Raw genomic sequence first — 20,604 nt, forward strand, 5'->3', positions numbered from 1 at the left:
TAGATGTGATGTCAGGTCCCCACAATGCCATGCAGGGAACAGAGCAGGGACAGGCCAGAAAGTGAAGACAGAGGCCGTTAGAGAATATGGTTAGCAAAGGTATCTTCTAAGGTCATCCCTGAGTGTCAACAGGAAGTGTGAAGGCAGACATCTGGGTAACAGTTTTCAAAACAGAGGAAATAAGGGCAGAGGTGCTGAAGTATTGGTGGTCACACAGCTGACTTTGACCACAGGAGACACACACACATACTCTGACCAAGGCTGAAAGATGAAGAGACCAGCTGAAGACCCAAAGCTTCATCTCTCCATCCCAATACATAGCTCCAAATGTTGATCAATTTCTCTCTTCCCTCCTAGCCTCACTCTTAACCCTCTGGAGCCTGCCCACCACTGCCCAGCTCACTATTGAATCAGTGCCGCCCAGTGCTGCTGAAGGGAAGGATGTGCTTCTCCGTGCCCACAACCTGCCTGGGGATCTTGGAGGCTATGCCTGGTACAAAGGGGAAACAGTGGACAGCAACCATAAAATTGTATCATATGTAATAGACACTCAAAAAATTACCTACGGACCTGCATACAGTGATCGAGAGAAAATATATCCCAATGGATCCCTGCTGTTTCAGAACGTCACCCGGAAGGACACAGGATACTATATCCTACTAGCCATAGACAAAAATTTTCTGAGCAAATCAGTAACTGGACAGCTCCGTGTATACCGTGAGTGATTGCTCTCTGACCTCTGGGTTCGGGTGGATGAATTCTAGTTCACACACAGGACTGACAGCCCTGGACTCTGCCTCGATCCCCCTCTGCATCATGTTCCAGAATGGATTTGAACATTTAGTGCAGGACACACACAGTGTAAAGAAACTTCATAAGATTAGAGTTCCCTTCCCAGATTCCAGCCCTGCAGACATTCTCCACAGAGAGAAGTCTGATGGGAGTGACTCAGCAGAGGGAGACTCAGCAGAGTCTCAGTCCAGCCCTTGGGCCCCACCCCATGACCATGACACTGAGAAAGACGCTGCAGAGCTTGGTTGGGTCCTGTCCTGAGGGGACGCTGGAATCCTCACAGAGAAGCTCAGCCTGGGAACCCCTCCCAGACCCCTTTCCCAGGGCTCCTGACTCCAGGGAACCTGGTGAGCCCTCCTGGAAGGGCTGAGTGGGAGCAGTGGCTCTACTGCTCACCAGCCAGGGCTCAGACCCAAGATCACATCAGGACAGGGACAGCGCCTAGTCCAGGGGTGGGCAAACTTTTTGACTCGAGGGCCACAATTGGTTCTTAAACTGGACCGGAGGGCCGGAACAAAAGCAGGATGGAGTGTTTGTGTGAACTAATATAAATTCAAAGTAAACATCATTACATAAAAGGGTATGGTCTTTTTTTTTTTTTTAGTTTTATTCATTTCAAATGGGCCGGATCCGGCCCACGGGTCTTAGTTTGCCTACGGCTGGTAGTCCTTCAGTTAAGGCAGCGTCAGGAGAGCACAGATGAACAAAATACCCATATCATTAGCTAACTCTTCTGAGGGACTTAGGAGACTCTGGAGGGAGGTCAGGTCTCCAGGAAGGAACAGAGGAGAGAAGATGCTCCTGACAGTTCTTTGTCCACCAGGGGTCAGCCCAGGAATTCTCTCATGGAGGCAAATAATGGTAGTGGCATTTAAGTCAGTGTCGCCTCTATACTGGGCTTGAGGTCAAGTATTCAGGCATGTTTTAAAGTCAATTCACGGACAACACGGTAATCCAGAGTCCATTTACCATTTGTTCTGTTTTTATTCAGGGGAAACAGAGGCACAGTGTGATACAGTCACTGAATCAGGCTCCACAGACACAGAAAGGTCCTGGCACAACCACAGCCCCATCCTCTGCTCCACCACGAGGGTGTTAGGTGTCTGTGGACCCTGAGACCAGCCATTGTGGTTCAGTGCTTGTTCTTAGCAGTCTCCAGCTCAAGATAGATTTTCTGGTCTGGTGATTAAGCAAATGGAGAATTAATTTTCACTCTAGAATCAATTACCTACAATAACATTCAGAGTCACTGCTGGGAATGCCCAGATCTTCCCTTCAGGTTACTGATCCACACCTCCCTGCACTGGACTTGAAACCACTTATTTGTTTCCTGTTGTGTTGGTGTCACTTCCATGGGCTATAAAGGAAAGGACTTTGGCTTCTCACTCCACCCTACACCTGCTACCAGCTCAGGGACCAGCACTCACTTGCTCTCTCATGAAGGAGGGAAGGAATGATGGTGAATTATGAATGAATGAATGATGCATAATCGCTAGAGAGACTGGAACCTGGATGCAGAGTCCCAAAAGGTTTTAGCCACACCTGTTCCCTGTCCCTACAGGTGCTGAGAGCCATGTCCATCTATTTGACCACTTGTCCCTAAAGCCCCCTCAGGAGCCAAGTCCCTTAGTGACTATGGGGCTGTTCCACTGGGGGAGGTTTTCCAGGCTGCACTGCTCCTGCCCTAGGGCAGCTGTGGGCTCTTGGTCCCTGGGGTCTTTGAAATCACCTGTGACCCCCACTTCTCACCAAGGACATTCTGCCTCTCTCTGCTCCTTCCGTGTCCCTTATCTGCCTCCTCCTTTCCTCCAGACACACTGCCCTGCTCTGCTCTGCTTCCACAACCATGCAGTCTCCCCAGATTGTCCTGCTAACGCCTGTGTCCAGGCCCACCCTTCCGGACAATAGGAAAGGACACAGAAATCAGTGGGAGCAACAGCCTCGGCTCCATCATGAGCCAGTTTCCCAGGTCAACAGGTGATAGAGCCTCTGTTGGGCCCCCATCTAGGGCACCTTTCCCCCCACCCCCGCCCCCGAGGCCAACAAGAGGAACAGGTCACATGACAGAGACATATAAACCATTAACCTACTCTCTATATGACTGAACCAGGGCATCAAAGGCAGAAGGACAGGTCTCAGTCCCCAGAGCTCACGGGTTCACTTCACCCCTGACTGCTGACTCATACTCCTCTCCTAGTGTGAGGCTCCCATTCCTCCACTGGCTACTGAGACCTTCCCAAGGTGGGCCTGGTGACCCTGCACCATCTGACTGATTCACTGCCTTTTTCACACACGTGTTTCCTTATGAAGACACACTAACCAGAGGTTGGGATCCTCTCAGATGGTGAGATCCACCAGCCACTCTCCTTTCTCTTAGACGCTGCCCAATATGAATGAATTTGACTAAACCCAGTTGTTTCCTGACTTAGAAAGACAAGGAAAAACACAGGCTACATGCAGTGTGGGGGCTCCTCCCCATCTGCCTGACTGTCCATAGAAACAGGGAGGGACCGTCTCCCTAACTTTACTAACATGACACATGTCCTTTCTACCAATCTGGTGTCATCCCTCCCTTTATACAGCAGAGACACCTGGACTCACAACCCCCCCATCCCCCAGTCACTTCTGTTCTCTTAGCAGAACTCACCTTCTCTCTATCCCAGGGAGTCCCTCATTTCAAATCCACTGTGGCATCTTCCTTTGGTCACAGTGTGACCTGGTTGTACGGCAGAACTTGGTCTATGACCTTCGTGCTCTCTAGACAGAAATTCCTCCAAAATCTGGCATTAGAACTTTGTGGCATGAGTGATTTTCACATATTCTTTCACCATTTAAAACAGAATCTGTCTCATTACTGCCAAACACAAATGGTCCATGAGGGCCATATCTTCAGCGAGTTCATGCTCCCCCACCTTCCACAAGCCCCCCCTCTGTACGTGCTATTGTCTGCGTGTTGAGGAAAGATCCTTGACCTCTACAGTGACAGAAAGGACATTAAAGATCCAAAAGCAGAGAACATGGCTCTGCTGCCACTGGCAGGCAGCTCCCGCCATCCCTCACTCTTTTCTACATCTTTCTGGGGTTACTGTCTCATGTCAGTCACCAGTGAGCTTCTGGACAGATGGCCACACCTCGTGGCACTGCAGTCTGGGTACTAAACTCAATGCCAGACTTGATTCTGGTCTCCTGTGTATTGCTTCTGCTCAGACACCCAGTTCCAGGACACCCTGCCCAGTCCCCTCAGGGTTTAAGGACTATGCGGTGGCCCATCATTACTCCTCTCTAGATTAACCCTGGAATGTGAGGCTGCACATCCCAGGTGAGACCTCAAAGTCAGCCAGGCAGTCAGCAGGTCAGTGTGGGACCAGGACAGGTGCTGGGTCATCTCTGAATCCCAGTCCTGTGTCTCTCTGTGATGAAACCCTGATAGTTATCTGACACCTGAGAAAGCCTGTGCTTTTTCTCCCAGGCATAGAGCAGGCAGCCTTGCAATCAATCTCTGAGCGCTCAGCTCCTCATGCATTTGTTTGTCTTGTGATGCGCAGACCTGCCTTATTTCTTTAAGAACTCAAGTTAGCTGAGAGGCACTAATTCTGATTGAAGAAGCCTTTGGAGGACTCAATGGGCAATGTTCTCTCTGTTTTCTGCACAGTGGAGTTACCCAAACCCAACATCACAAGCAACAACTCCAACCCTGAGGCGCACAAGGACCCTGTCGTGTTAACATGTGAACCTCGGACTCAGAACACCACCTACCTGTGGTTGATCAACAGTCAGAGTCTCCTGGTCAGTTCCAGGCTGCAGCTGTCCAAGGACAACAGGACTCTCACTTTACTCCCTGTCACAAGGAATGACACAGGACCCTATGAGTGTGAAACCCGGAACCCCGTGAGTGCTGGCCGCAGTGACCCATTCACCCTGAATGTTCTCTGTGAGTTACTTCTGTCCCTGCCTGGGCCAGGCTGCCACCCAAATCCACACTGCCAGAGGCCAGGCTACATCCGTCCCTCTCAGGTCCACGTACACAGACCCCCACTCAGAACACCCAGGGTGGACATGAGTTCCTGTACCAGGCACATCTGGACAGGCTCAGCCTTGAGCCAAGATGGGAGGAGACAGGATTCTGCAGTTTGGAGAGTCTCAGGGTTAACAAGCTTTCAAGGGACAAACAGGTTAATGTCTCAGACTCAGGCTCAGTGAACACAGGGGGCTATGGGTGGGACATTTTAAAACAAGGCTGTGACCAATTTCAGAAGGACAGTGTGAGCCTTACATAGACTAGGACCTTTCCCTTCCCTCTGATTACATCATGTGTGGCTTTGTTCTCTTTGCTCCAGATGGCCCGGACGCCCCCACCATTTCCCCCTCAAACTCCCATTACCTACGTGGGACAAACCTCAACCTCTCCTGCCATGCAGCCTCTAACCCGCCTGCACAGTATTCCTGGTTTTTCAATGGAAGGCCCCATCACCCCACACAGGAGCTCTTTATCCGCAACGTCACTTCCAATGATAGTGGATCCTATACCTGCCTCGCCCATAACTCTGTCACTGGCCTCAATAGGACCACGGTCAAGACTATCACAATCTCTGGTAAGTGCCTCCTGGATCATCACCACCAGGCTGTGGGGTACAGGTCTGTCTGGTTTATAGAAAGGAGCCTAGAGGGTGTTGTCTCCCACCCAGTGGCCATAGACACAAAGCAAGTCACAAAGTCTTCCCCTGAACCCTCCCACTACATCTCTGTAGACTCTCCTCCCCTTGCTCTTCTGATCTCTCTTGGCAGAACTGGGGTCTGGCCTTGGAAAGTGAGGAGGGGGTTCTCTTAGCCCCAGAAAGAGTCAAGTGGTGGAGGGAGGGAACTTCCCAGAGGGGAAAACAAGGGCCCTCAAGGCAAAGTTGCTTCTTCTGTCACTAACACTTTCCTTCTGTCACCTTTTTCTTATCTGTTACCTGATCCATGTGCTACAAGGAACATACAAGGCTTTGAATAAGTTCATCTCTTTTCCCCAAACTAAAGGAGAAAACCACCTCTGAAGAGGGGTGAGCAGGTCAGACCCCTGCTCCCTGCACTGCTCCAGGCTCACCTGGTGACTGGCTGCTCTGAGCCCTCTGTGGTGGGACAGGGGTCTGTGGTGAAGGTTCATGAGTAGACTGTCTTCCAACTGGACAAATCATGTCACCCATCGACACCATGGCCTCCCTCAGACCAGGTTGCATGGAAATGGGAGAGAGTGAGTCACAGGGGAGACTCCTCTGAGCTGTGTCCTGGCTCTGCAGTCACCAGCTGCACAACACTGTGTGACACGAGCCTATGTGGCATTCCTACGGAGCGCAGTGAATGGTGGTGCTTACTTGACAAGTAGGTAGATTCATGGGACAGTAGGAGCAGGAACACGTGGTGTGTAGTTTACTGAAGACGCTAAGAGTACCAGCCTGATGTTAAAACTGACTACTTCTCTCTAGGGACTTCCTTCTCCCTGATATTCAATCCAAAGGCCAGGAAGTAAAAATCCTATCCAGACTGTGAAATCCTTTAGATTGAAACTTCTACAGGTCCTAAGGTCAGGAAGACTGGCTGGGCTATATTCTCTGATAAATTATTTAACAAAAAGGAAATGCCTTCCCATCTCTTCTTATAGCACTATACTAGAGAGTGGGTGTGAGTACTTAGAAATTAGAGAAAGGTCTGGGAAAGAGTCACATAAAAGTCAATGGGTGGAAAATGCCACCTGGTGATGAAGATGCTGGACACATGCTACAAGGCACCCGGTGCTAATACCTCAGATAACCAGGGAGATAGGTCAGGGGTCATCCTGAGGGGATCTGAAGGCCAGAGGGGAGGTATGGCCCTCTCCTTACAGACTGTCATCTGAACAAAGGTCCTCACCGTGCAGATATCAGCGTCCTCCTCTGGTGACCCTTACAAAGATTACTGTGGACTGTGAGTGGTTGACATCTCTGAGGAAGGAGCCCACTCCCAGTCAGTCACCTCCTCTGTTCTCCACAGAGCCTGTGGGGAAGCCCTCCATCCGAGCCAGCAATGTCACAGTCACAGAGCATAAGGACGCCGTGGTCCTGACCTGCCTCACAAATGACACAGGGATCTCCATCCAGTGGCTCTTCAAGAACCAGAGTCTCCTGCTCACGGACAGGATGAAGCTGTCCCAGGACAACAGCACCCTCACCATAGACCCCGTCAGGAGGGAGGATGCTGGGGATTATCACTGTGAGGTCTTCAACCTGGTCAGTTCCGGCATAAGTGAGCCCCTCAGGTTGGATGTGCAATGTAAGTGACTCTCCACCTCTCTCACTTGCTCTTTGTATATTTCACGGGCAGGGGGTGAGATGGATGAAAGCCTTGAGAAGGTGGGAGGCTCCTTCAGAGCCTATAGAGCACATGGGTACGGACCCTAGAATTAGACTAATCTCATCATTTTCTCGGTTCTATGAGTATAAACTGACCACGGGGAAGGCTCTCACCCACCTGAACCTCAGTTTCCTTGTCTCTAAACTGGAATAAACAGCTGGACCTAAACACCATTGTTAGGATAATTCTTGTGAGGTTAATGAGTTAAAGCCCTCAGCCAGGGTCATGCTCAGTCAGGACTCAGTCAGTGTACCAATTATTATTGTTATTTTTATAAACGCTGTTGTCAGTAGCTGTAAAGTCAAGCAGAACTTGGTGAAAATGTCATTTATCACTCACCAGTTCTGTGACTCCAGCCATTTATTAAGCACCTCCCATCCCTGATTTTGTTTGTGCTCAAGGGGTGACACCCCCGTCCCTGGTGGAGGTGGAAGGATCAGATGACATGAAAGTAGAGTATTTCCCACCCTATGGGCCATTTAAAACACTCAGCACATTCTTGTTACTCATCAGCACTGAGTTGGCAGGTAAGGTGCCTGCTAAGACTGTCCTTAGTGATGGAAAAGAAGAAACAGGGGTAAGAGACAGAACATGTGAGGGAAAGAGGAGTTAAGAGGAAAATTACCAGGGCATGGGAATGGTGGGTGTGAGAGTACGTGAAAAGGTAGAGCCAATGGAAGGTTTCGAATGTGCCAAACAGAGAATGATGCAACCGCCAGAAGTGGGGTGTCAGGAGGACTGACACTCCCAAACCTCACAGACCAGGTGGCAGCTCATTCCTCCCTCACCAGGCCTCCCCCTGCAAGGCCCCTCCTGGTTTCCCCTGAGTGGACTTGGGCCTTCACCCCTCCCCGTTTCCTTCTCCTTTCAGCAGAACAAAAGGACACAGGCTACTCTGTGGGGACCATCGTTGGCAGCGTTATCGGGGTCCTCGTTGTGGTGGCTCTGGGGGCCTCCCTGGGCTATTTCCTGTACCTCAGGAGGACGAGGAGGTACCATGGCATTTCCTTCACCCTCACCCTAATCCTGTCCCCTGATCCCGGCTGACCCCCAGCAGAGCCCAAGCCAGGAGGAAAAAGACCCCGTCCTCAGAGGGTTCTGGGCCGGCACCCTGTGGCCTCCCAGCTGCCCCATGGAGGCCCCTAACTCCCTCCATCCAGCTCCTCCCTCACCAGCTGCTGACCAGGGTGGTTTCCTCAATAGCTTCCTCACCTATAAATGAGGCAAAATTAAGGAACTGTGCCCTCTGGATTGTCCTGGTTCCCTCCACACACCTGCAGCGGTGCCGACAGGTAGTAAGTGCTCAGTAAGGCACCTCCTGCTGTTTAAGTCCACCCTCCAGGTGAGGGGATGGGCTGCCTCAGAGTCTGAAAGTCATCCTGGCCAAGGCCACACAGCTGACGGTGGAAGAGCCTGGACAGACTGAGTGAGTCAAATGCCCCCATGAAGCCAGTTTATTAACCACAATCCTGATCTGTGAGATAGGAAGCCTGGCCTGGACAGGACAGCAGAAACTGTGGTGTGGTTTTTGCCTCTAGTTCAGGTGGATGGAGACAGCACAGGCCACTGTCACAGTGTAGCTCTGTAGGCCTGAGGGGAAGGTCTGCCCACAGCAGGCGCCACACTCATCCAGATGCTACATGAGTCTGTCACTGCTGCTGCCTGCAGCCTTGACTTTTCCACTAAGTCAGACCCTCTGGGTAGATTCCTGTCCTAGGTCCTCAGTCCCTTCCCTGGTAACTCCTCCCAGACCGCTATTAGCCTGTGGGTCCTTCCCTGTGGGCCCAGGTCAGCAGTGGATCCTTAAGGCCTTGCCTCAGTTCCCTTCTCCTGTGCCCGACCCCCTAAACAGTGGAGAGAAGCCTCCGTCCTCTGCTGGGAAAGGAGACCCTCCTTGCCCCCTGTTGTGACACCAAAGCTCCCCTGCACCCCTCACAAGTCAGTCTGACCTTTCCCAGGGCCAGTGACCCGCATGGCCTCCGAGAGCACCCACCTCCAGCAGCCACCCCTGGTGAGTGTCTGTTCAGCCTGGAGCACCTGGGCCTGCCCCAAAGTGTCCACCCCTGCCCTTGTCCCTCAGGCCCTGACCCTTCCCTGGGCTTCAAGAGGCATTCTCATCACCACTCTGCACAGGGGACCCCTATCGCCAGTCAACCTGACCTGTAGCCTGTGTCATGTGTCACCACCTCTACCTCACTGGACCCTGAAATGGCCAGAGGGCCTCACCCTGGGAGATGACCTTTCACCCCTGGCACTTGGAAGCTAAATAACCATCCCCTCCTGGGAGAACAGGCCAAAGCTTCCTCCCCTCTGGGTTCTAACGCCTCCTTTCTCTGCTCCCAGGCCAGGGTCCCTCTGGAACCTCTGCCTTCCGGGTAAGTCCATCCCCTCTCTGTTCCGTCACCTTGAGCCTCCGTGTCCCACCCTCAGGGCAGGGGCACCATCCAACCTCTCAACACAGCACAGACCCCTTCCCCAGAACAGCCAGCACAAGGGGATCCCCGCCCTGGCCAAGTGGGGCCCTCACATCAGGGGTAGACAGGGTAGGACGGAGTCTGAGGGGAACCCTGGAGTCCAGCATGGAGCAGAATGGGCCCCAGGAACAACAGTCTGGGTCCGAGACTAACAAGGGTGAGGGCGTGCAGTGTGGGCTGAATTGGGGTGCTGGGCTACAGGTGTGAAGACAGCTGCTCAGGAGGCAGAGCTGTCAGTCCTGCGGAGAAAAACCCTCCCTCCCCATCCTCTGATGCCCTCTCTCCCTGCTGCACAGGGCCCCCTACCCGACCCCAAGACAACAGGTCCCATCTATGAGGTGAGTGTGGATTATGAACGTTCTGTCCTGCAGGTCCCAGGGGCCCCAGGATCTGCCCCCAGCCCAGCCCTGGCTGTGCTTCCAGGCTCAGGAAAGGGCAGTGAAAAGTGACAACAGAGGGTGGGGGGAGGGAGGAGCCCGGGGACAGACGCCCCAGCACAGTCAGCCCCATAGAGCCCCACAGCACGGGTTCTGAGGAGGCTGCGGGGCTCAGAGATCTCTTCTTTCTGTGACAGGAATTACTCGACCCAAACACAGAGGTGTACTGCCGCATCGTCCCCAGAGCAGACGTGGCTTCTCAGTTCCTCCAGGACCTCAGACCCCAGACCCTGTGGATGTGGCCTGCGCCAGAGAACCAGCTCTGAGCATCATGCTAAGCGAAAGAAGCCAGTGGGAGAAAGATAAACAGCACATGATCTCACTCATTTGTGGAATGTAATGAACAACATAAACTGATGAAGAAAAATAGAGCCAGAGGGGGGAAAAATATTTTAGAATATAATAGTAGTCCTCCTGTTATTGGCAGATTTTTAATATTTCCTACAATGTTTGTGATATCATACTATATTATACATTATAGATAATATTATTATACTTAAAATCCTATTTTCTTGAAATATTAATGTTTATTTCATGTAATATTATTATACTTAAGATCATTTTCTTGAATAATTTATGTTTATTGCATTTAACATTATTGTATTAAAAAGAGTTTCCCTTGAGATTAAAAAAATAAAATGCTATAAGGGATTGCTTAGAACAAGAAACAGAGAGAGAAACCTAGCGATACAAAATTAAAATAGCTATAAATAAGTACCTCTCAATAATAACCCTAACTGTAAATGGATTAAATATTCCAATCAAAAGGCATAGGGTAGCTGAATGGATACAAAAATATGACGAAACTATATGCTGTTTACAAGAGACCGACCTCAAAACAAAAGACAGACACAGGAGGAAAGTGAAAGGATGGAAAAATTTTTTCCATGTAAATGGAAAAGAAAAAAATGCTGGAGGAACAATACTCATACCTGACAAAATAGACTTCAAAATGAAGGCCAACTCAAGGAACAACAAAGGTCACTGCATAATAATAAAAAGATCAATCTAACAAGAGTATATAACCCTGATAAACATATATGCACCCAATATAGGTGTGCCTCAATTTATAACAAATCTTCTAGAGGACTTTAACGGAGAGATTGACAACAATACAGTCATAGTAGGGGACTTTAACACCCCTCAGACTTCACTGGAAGGATCTTCCAGACAAAAACTTAACAAGGAAACAGACTCTAAAGGACACACGGGGTCAGATGGATTTGACATTTATAGAACATTTTAGCCAACAAAGCAGAATATACATTCTTCTCAAGTGCATGTGGAACATTCAAAAAAATAAACCACATGTTAGGACACAAAACAAGTCTCTACAAGGTCAAGATGCTGAAATCATATCAAGCATCTTCTCAGGTCACAGTAGAATGAAATTAGAAATCAACTACAGTAAAAGCACCCCAAAAAATTCAAACACCTGGAAGCTAAATAGCATGTTATTTAACACTAAATGGGTTACCAACGAGATCAAGAAAGAACTCAAAAACTTCTTGGAAACAAATGAAAATGAACACACAATAACCCAAAATTTCTGGTACATAACAAAAGCAGTCCTGAGAGGGAAGTTCATAGCACTACAGGCATACCTAAAAAAAAAAAAAAAAAAAAAAAAAAAACCACACACACAGAAAAAAAAAGAGAGAGAAAAAAAAAAAGCAATATACTACTTAACCCTAAAACTTAAAGAATTAGAACGAGAACAACAAGAAAAGCCCAAAGTAGGTAGAAGAAAGGAAATAATAAACAGTAGAGCAGAAATAAATACCATTAGAGACTGAAAAACAATACAAAAAAAAATCACTGAAACGAAGGTTCTTTGAAAGAATAAACTAAATTGATAAACCATTAGCCATACTCATCAAGAAACAAAGAGAGAGGACCCATATATTGATTTACAACTACCTTCTTATCTATCTCCAAGAAAATATCCATGAACTGTCTGTTAAATTCCCAAGGCACACACTACCAACATCTAAATTAGCAGGAAATTCCATCATTTCCTTGGTGCCACCTCCCCTCTCCCCTGCTGCAGCACCCTTCCCCACATGTCCACTTGCAGACACACAAGGTGATAACAATTGTCCCTGCATCTCTCCCTTGTTCAGCTGCTGCCACCTCCTGGCAGGTGATGGTAATCAGGACATGGACCCTGAGAGCCTGGTCCCACAGCTGAGCACGAAAGCAGGACTGCACCTCCAGACTGGGGGGTCAGGGGCAGCAATGACCATTCTGCAGCCCTGGGGGGACTGGGTAGTTGGGCAGACAGAGCTGCCCGAGGGTGAGGGGGACAAAGAGTTGATGCAGGACTGAGTGGGGAAGCACTGAGGCCTCAGATGGGAGCACTGAAGGGGAGGTAATGGAATGTTCGCAGGGAAAAGCCTGGATTCTGCAGAGGAAACGCTCTGGTGCACTGACTCAGCTGCAGGCGCTAAGCAGGCTGTGTGCCTCCTGCCCGGCCCTCATCTCACAGCTCCCACCTCCAGGAATAAGACTCTCTCCTCACGTCCACCTGCCCTCTCAAACCTGGGCTCCTCATGGTCCACTCTACATGAAGGGGCTCTGGGTCCCTGTCCTGCACTGCAGGGAGGGGGAGGGGAGGCTGAGTTCCCCACAGACAGCCCAGCATGGTGTCCTGAGGAGGGTGGGAAGGATCAGGGAGGTCCTCACCCTCCCACCTCCTGGGTCCTGATCTGAAGTTAATAATGAAGCCCGACACTACCTGCTCCCTCAGATGCTGAGAGACCTACCTTGCCCACGGTAGCAGACCTCCACCGTGAGTGCCATTATCATCAATGAATAGCATTTGGACATTTTCTTTTTAATGGTGGTCTGATGCTTTCCAGCTCTAAGAAAAAATGTGACTCTCTAAGGCCAATAACACATCTCCCCTCATTCTTCAATAGGAAGGTTCTTGAAATACCCAGGAGGACTCACTGCCCACTGAGGAAGGCCCAGTCTGAAATATTTCACAGCATCCCAGCCAAGGCACATGTGCACAGGTAGTAAGTGGCAAGGCCTTCAGAGCCACAGGCTCACGACCATTGTCCCCTGTGACCACCCCTTGTGCAGGAACATCTGGGCCCTGGTGTCTATCCTATATTACCCACTGCCCTGAACCATCTCCCTCTACAATAAATTAGGCCCTGGGAATGGTTCCAGGTCCCCAGACCACGCTGCCACACCTCAATGTGAGGGGCTCCCTGGGGACCTTGATGTCTGAAGCAGGAGCTACACCCCGAACAAATGTAAAGAGTATTTGAAGGGTGGGGCTGTTGCAGTAAAAACACTTGCATTTATTGGTCTCAGGTAATGGAAAAGGTCCCCAGGAGCTCAAGGAGGAGTGTGGGTGCCCTCTAGTGGCTTGTTCCTGCTAGAAGAGGAGAGAAAGGGGCAGGAGAGTTGACAGACTGGGGCTGACCTTGGACAGAGGGCACATTCAGGTTCAGAAGGAGGCATAGTTAGAGGTGATGACTGATGGCTGCCTTGGCTCACCGGCTGGAAGACTGGGTTGTGAAAGGGTATGCCCACAAATCAGATTGACACCAGTGGGTTGTACTGCAAAGTCGGGTGAGGAAAATTCTGTGGGCACTGAGAAGAGAAATTACATCATAACAAATCTATATGACATTCTATTAGACAACCTACTCTGATGTTCCTACCATCTCAAGCATCTTAGCAGTAAATGCAGTCATTTCTATCGTTCGGAAGAAACGTCTCATTAAGAGGAAAACTATATCATAGGAGTTTGTTTATATTTTCAGAATCATACACTGTGACATCATAACTGAAAAATGAATTTATGCCCCCAAAATGGACAGTGTGTAAGGTCTCATTCCCAGCACCTGTGGGCTGACAACCCCTGTCCCAATCCCTGGGCCCCTCTCTGAACTATAAAGACCTATAATGTTCCGTCATTAAGGGGTTCGGTGGGGGTCTTTGTAGTGTCCTCACCAGTCATCCCTCCACCTCTCACACTCTGGGCAGAATCTGCTGTCCACTCTTGGGTGTGATAACTAAATTACAGACCTCTATTTCTGTCCTTCCTCCATCCCAACATGTGACAGGTGCCTTCTGCAGGTAATTTTGAGGTAAAGGTTTTCAAAAACTGTTGCCTTGGCCCACCCTGAACAGACTTCCACCTTCAGCGCCATGATCATCAACCAGAAGCTTTTGGACACTTTCTTTTCAATGGTGGTCAGATGCTTTCCAGGCAGAATGTGACTCTCTCTGTACAGGGATGAGTAACAAACGGACAGAGGGAAATGGCATTAGTGTTCACAGAAGGTGACCTATATGAACACTTAAAATCACAGGAGAGTCCACATAAAGTCCACATTCTTGAACTAAAACATGGATTGTGGGCGGCTTTCACCATTTCCTAAGAGCTAAACTACAAAAAGTGTTATCAGTGATGAACTAGAAAAATTAGACCTGCATCACAGTTACTGATAAATGGAAAATGGTTATTGGCTTTCCTCTAAAGAATATTCCAGAGCATTGTTTTCATTTTACAATGATGTAAGAGTTCCGTTTTATCAAGAGGCTAGCTACATTTTTTAAAACAATTTTCATTGTTGACAGTAACAGATGTCCCCCACTTCGCCCTTTCTCTCTTTCCACCGGCCTCCACCCCTCTGCAGGTCTTCACCCCATTATTGCCTGTGTCCATGGGCTATGCATATATGGTTTTTGGTTACTCTATTCCTGTCGCCCCCACTCCCTTCCCTCTGAGACCTGGTCCATGGATCCATGCCTCTGCACCTATTTTGTTTGTCAGTAGGAATTATTATCTTTTATCCCTTTAAATCTGAAAAGCGAAACTAAAGGAGGCTTCTGGCCACTCACCCAGATCCCAGCACCTCCCACCAGCAGAAGGATAAGCTAACTGCTAAGCTCCCCTGGCCCTCAAGACAGAGGTGTGTGCCCTGCATGCTGTCCCTGAGCCCTGATATCCCTGGATCCACGGGCACTGATTGGTGGGTCTGGCCTGAGGATGGAAGAGTCCAGCCCCTCTTTATGGTTCAATAGGGGCCTTCGGGCCAGTGCACAGACAGAGGGAAGCTCTGGAAACTGAATCACTGCACGAAAGCACTCAGCTGAAGGCTGTCAGCTTTCAGGGAAACTCCAGGGTGCTCCCAGGTGCACCCTGAGACCACATGCCACCCACCATGATAGCACCTGCCAGTCCCCATAGGTGGTGGTTACTCAGACCTGGAGGCCCTCTCCCATGAGGTAGCCCTGATCCCAGGACCTGCTTCCAACATCCGGAGGGTGACTGAGGCCTGAGGTTTGGTCACTTGGCGCTTTGAGTGCCCAGAACTTGGGCCACAGAGGCCGTGCTGAGCAAGCAGGGAATCAGGAGTCTGAGGAGGAGGGAACCTGCTGTGAGAGCGGGAGGCAGAGCCAAGGCACTGGCATCTGAGATAACCCCTGATGACAGATGGGAAGGTCCAGTCCTTGTGCCCAGGTTGTTACCCAAACAGATTGATAACCAGCTCTGCCCGTCTGCACCCTCACATTGATTCACAGACACCATTAAGTAAATGGTGGAAACCGCACCATTAAAGCCTGGAACATGCCCTCTTATCCTACCACCTGTGACATCCATGGTCAGAGAATATTCCCTGGAGACCAGGGTCTGGTGTCAGCATGGGAGGTGGCCAGAAGCACCCTTGTTTGTCCCAAAAATGGAGAAATGGAGGGCAGGGGTCTCCTAACAGTGAGGGATCAGACCCCCATTCATTCCTCCAAAATCACAGCCCTCCACACCTCTACCTGGTGAGTGACATCTCATCTCCCCAGGGTGGCTCTTGGTGACAGCCTGGGTCCTTCCTCTTCTCAGTGACACCTGACCTGGCACAAACTCTGGACTCTAGACCCAGGTGGAGTTACTACCACAGGAGGAAGGAGCCCACCTTAACCTCAAAGGAAGTCAGGGGGCAAATCCCTGTGCCCGAGGCCCTGATCTGTGGGGTCACCTGGCTGTGTCTCTGAAAACATCTGACCAGCCCATGATGTCCTGGGGAACTTTCCGTACAGGATGGGTCAGAAGAACCCAGCATCTGGGGTGCTTCCACCTCAGAGGGTCCCAGGGGTCCTCCTCTCTCATAAGAGAGGGGGGACCCTTAGGGTCCCCTGGAAGAGTCTCCACGTGGAGCTGCTCCAGATCCTGGGCCCCGTGGGGAGGCCTAGAGCAGATGACAGTCAGGGACACAGGGGACATGGATGCAGTGCCCAGTGCTGTGATTAGAGCCCCAGGCCAGCACCCTCTCCTGGAAGCCCCACAGGAGCCCTCACCAGGCCCTTCCTTGAAACTTCAGGGACAGGGAGCTCCTCCTGGGTGTGTAGTTCTCCTGACACTGGATCCGGAGTTCTATGGACAACCACCACCTTCTCGCTGTGCTCATCCTGTCCTGGGTGAAGTCGGGCAGCCTAGACACACAGTGACTGGCCACTCAGCCTGAAGGGGTGAAGTCAGAGCCCACCCCTGCCCAGGGCTCAGGGTCAGCTCCCTGGTCAGCAACCCTGATGCAGACACAGGTCACCTTATGCCCTCCAGGGGGCGACATTGGGACACACAGACAACAGGAAATTAACATAGGAAGCTGGCTTTAATGAAGGAGATGGGAAAGGAGCCTGATTTCTATATCACAGACCCTTCTGGGCCCCTCCCATGTGTCCACTTTGTCCCACAGGCTCCTTCTAGGGGACTAGGAGCACCTGCTCTCAGGGAGAGTGGGGACCTTGTGCAGCTCCTCACTCCCTGCCTTGTACCACTATGAGGAAGGCAGGAGGACACAAGCAAGTTTCTCATGCAGAAATCAGAGGCTGCCCCAAGGGTCAGGGAGCACATGGACCGTCTTAGCCAACAGACACGAAGAGGGAAGATTTCCCTAAAATCATGGCCCTTAAGAACCAGGCAGCTCACAGCCACATGACCTCCCACCACAGTCCCTCTTCCCACTACAGTCTCCTCCTCCCAGTCCTCCCTCCTAACCCCCCCACCCTCAGTCCACTGAAGGTCCTACCAAGAATCCTGGTCCTGGACTCTGTCCCTGGAAGCAGAAAACAGGCTGGTGACACCCAAAGACAGAAGGTGGATCCCCTCACCAGTCATCACTCAGACGACCCCTTCTCACCCCGAGTCACCTCTGTGACCTTCCTGCTGGGAGGAAATCCAACCTCCCCAGCAGTTTGAGAACACGGGGAAGGTGTGGTGCCCAGCTGGGTTTCTGTGTCACACAAATAGATCATCCCCTCGGTTTGGGGATCCCTTGGGCTCTCTGTGTAGACAGACAGACTAATGGCCAGGACACAGCACAGGACAAGGGTGGGGTTAAGTGGGTAGGTTGTCCTCTTAGAGAGCAGGGATCCCCATTATCCTTGCCATTGAAAGTGCTCTGAGGCCAGTATGATCAGCATCTCCTGACAGCTTGTTAGATGGAGACTGTCGGGTCCACCAAACACCTTCTGAGTCAGAATCTGCAGACCCTCCCTGTGCACAGGAGAGGGGGAAAGGGGGATTCCCCATCCCCACATCACAGGGTCTCATTCTGGCTGGGCATCCACCTGGCTGAGCAGCTGCCAAAGCAGCATTTCTAAGGTGTCACCTGGACATTGAAATCTTTAGAAAGTTCCAGTGATGATACCATACACAACAGGGGGGCATCCCTGCGACCAGAATTCCTGATGTCACCCCAGGCTTCTGCTCTGAAGATAAGAGCCAAATGGGGATGAGAGAAGGTGGTGGGAAGGCTACTGTGCTCTCCACACAGAGCTGTGGGAGACGCCCTGGATACATACACCCCAAGCTTCTCTTTGTCCAATTGTGAGCGGTGGCATGGCACCAGGTGTTAACCTGCAGAGTTAGGCCCTCAGTTCAGCAACCTCGGTACCTGGGTTCAGCTAAGAGAAGAATTCAGAGTCAAGAACTCAAATTATAAGAGAGAGTTTATTTAGGAAGTCACAGAGGTAGAAGAAGTGAGCTGTAGAAGAAATGGGCTCAGGAAACTAGTTACAGCAGCAAAAGAAGGACCCTTGGAGCTTAGGAGAGAGAAAACAAAGATAAGTGCCTTGAGGAAAGAAGGGGGTAGGGAAAGGCATGGGTGTGCTCCAGAGAGAAAGAGCTGCAATGTGTCCTACTTCTGTGTGTGTGTGTGTGTGTGTGTGGAGGGGTGTTGGGGGGGAGAGTAGGGAGGCTTTCTTTCACTTTATTAGTACCTATGAAATAAAAACAATTTATGAAAATATTTCCCTTCTCATGACAGAGAAGCTACAATCTTTGCAAAAAATACACACCCATAATTGTTACAATACATATCCTTGTATATACCTTGAACATTATAAAAGTGTCTAAGAATCACACCCTATAAAAGTTGGGAGAAGGAACATTTTCTCCAACCTTGGTCATACATTGTGACATTCAAGTACTTAAACTACATCGTTGAAATAAAATGTCTCTAGTTTCCAGGGCCAAAGGGATTTAACTTTCAAGGCCCCATAGGTTCTTTTCTTTGTGCAAGGTCAAGAACCAGGAGAGGGTTCCCTGAGCGTTAACTTACCTTAGGTAGGTCAAGCAGTGGTTTACTTTCCATACTTTATCTTGGAACTAAGGGGGGTCGGGGGAAATAAGGCCATGGAACCCATGTCGGGCAGGTCCCCTCCCTAGCATTCCTATTTATGTAGTGTGGCTCCTGCAAGAGGATTTTTAACCCTTGAGCTCTAAAATGCTGGTTCTGTACTAGTAATTATCTAAGATACTTGCAAAACCGTGCTTTTGCAAGTCTAAACTCCTATATTGTGAATTAGGATAAAGTTATGAAAGTGTGACTCCCCTAAATAGACTTCATTTAGGATTTGTCAGGTGGGGGGCCTTGGGAATGATCCGGAAGCCAAAAATTCCCTCTTGGGACTATGGGAGAGGATCCTTTCTTGGTAAGGCATAAGCCTCAGAAGCCAAGTTCCTTCTTACTTTGGAAGAAGGTCCTACTTCTTGAGGGCAGTTATCTGGAGGTTTCAGGGGAGGATCCCAATAAAATATTTATCAGCTTCTCAGGTGTGTCCTTTAGGGTCGAAGGTCATTAGTCAATGCAGTAGATCCTGATGTCAGGGATGTTCTCACTCATCTGGTTTTGCTGCTTCCCTGGGCCTGCAGCTGAAACACAACTGAAGCCAAGATGTATCTGATGCCAGTCAGAACCTCATTGTCCTGGGGGCTTAATGCTGAAGAGCCATTCTTTGGTAAACTTGTTCATTTCCCCTCTACTGGCCTCTAACCCACATGACTAAGAGCATGCCAGGGGAGGGAAGGTCAGGGGAGGGTCTGAACCACGTGTCCAGTGATATGAAAGGTCAGAGGGCCTAAACTGCAAAACCAAAATATGCTCGGGGAGGAAAAGTTACCCAGGGGGCAAGGTCCCAGTCCAGTTTTTCACGTTGCTAGGTACCTGGGCTTTCCATTCTAGTGACCTTCCCTACCTCCCTATTGTCCTACTCTGCTCAGGCCTAACTGCCTACTATATAAGCAAGGTGTCTGTGTGTGTGTGTGTGTGTGTGTGTGTGTGTGTGTGTGTGTTTGTGTGTACATGGGGAGGAGTCACTGGGGAAGAAGGTAGAAGCCTCAGCAGTTACAGGGAAAGCAAATGTAGAGGAAAGAAAAGGGAGGCAGGAATAAGGGGAGGGCAGGGAGGAACCTGGGTACAGACTCCGCCCCTGGCCCATGTGACCAGGGAAGTGATCTTGGCCCAGGAGGAGGCTCAGTGCACAGGGAGGAGGAACAGCACATCCCACCCATCAGGACAGTGGTGCTTGTGAGCATTTCTGGAATCCAAGCTCTTCCCACAGAGGGAGGGACAGAGCAGGCAGCAGACACCATGGAGTCCCCCTCAGCCCCTGCCTACAGAGGACTTGTCCCCAGGCAGGGGCTCCTGCTGGCTGGTGAGAGGGGACAACAACCTGGTGGTGGATGGGAGGAGGAGAGGCACAGGCTAGCTGGGGATGCCTGGGGAGCACAGGCTCTCAGAGAAAACAAAGGGTAGGGGGCAGGCTTCTGTCAGAGGAGAAGACAGGGGAGCAGAGTAGGATGGGGGAGGGGACCGGGTAACAGGAAAATGATGTGGAAGTGGTGAGGGACAGGAAAACCTCAATGGCTGCTCATTTCCCAACTTACTCATCACTGAGAGTTGAATACTGAAAACTTTTGACAATAATAATTTATATGAGGAGATAGGAAATATAACCAGTGGTACTAAACATTGTCCTCAGCACCAAGCTGAGAAATGGGCAGATACATCCCAGGAGGTGCAGGACCCTGCAACACTCACTAGTTCGCCCACAGGTACTTGCAGCCTGTTGCAGGCACTGGGGGTGCAACAAGATCTGACAAGTCCCTGCCCCCATGAAGCTCATGTTCTATGGGGAGGAAGCAGACAAGGGAAGATGTAGATGTGATGTCAGGTCCCCACAATGCCATGCAGGGAACAGCCCAGGGACAGGTCAGAAAGTGAAGACAGAGG

At 50.3% G+C, this 20,604-nt stretch overlaps 1 protein-coding gene across 26 annotated transcripts in view; it reads left to right on the plus strand.

Moving 5' to 3' along the window:
* The window catches only part of LOC132216799 (carcinoembryonic antigen-related cell adhesion molecule 1-like), a 287,472-nt gene that overhangs the window by 90,800 nt on the left and 176,068 nt on the right, over positions 1 to 20,604 (plus strand). For 6 of the 26 annotated variants that reach the window (XM_059666328.1, XM_059666331.1, XM_059666329.1 and 3 more), the window contains exons 4-7: positions 358 to 717; positions 4,445 to 4,723; positions 5,130 to 5,384; positions 6,802 to 7,080. In XM_059666328.1, coding sequence (XP_059522311.1) covers positions 358 to 717; positions 4,445 to 4,723; positions 5,130 to 5,384; positions 6,802 to 7,080 — 1,173 coding nt within the window. Of the gene's footprint in view, positions 1 to 357; positions 718 to 4,444; positions 4,724 to 5,129; positions 5,385 to 6,801; positions 7,081 to 8,032; positions 8,155 to 9,119; positions 9,173 to 9,504; positions 9,537 to 9,931; positions 9,974 to 10,209; positions 10,450 to 19,769; positions 20,027 to 20,604 lie in introns of those variants that run through there. The other 20 variants (XM_059666343.1, XM_059666340.1, XM_059666342.1 and 17 more) reach the window with 14 other exon arrangements.

The sequence above is a fragment of the Myotis daubentonii genome, chromosome 15 (assembly GCF_963259705.1).
Source record: "Myotis daubentonii chromosome 15, mMyoDau2.1, whole genome shotgun sequence".
NCBI lineage: Eukaryota > Metazoa > Chordata > Mammalia > Chiroptera > Vespertilionidae > Myotis > Myotis daubentonii.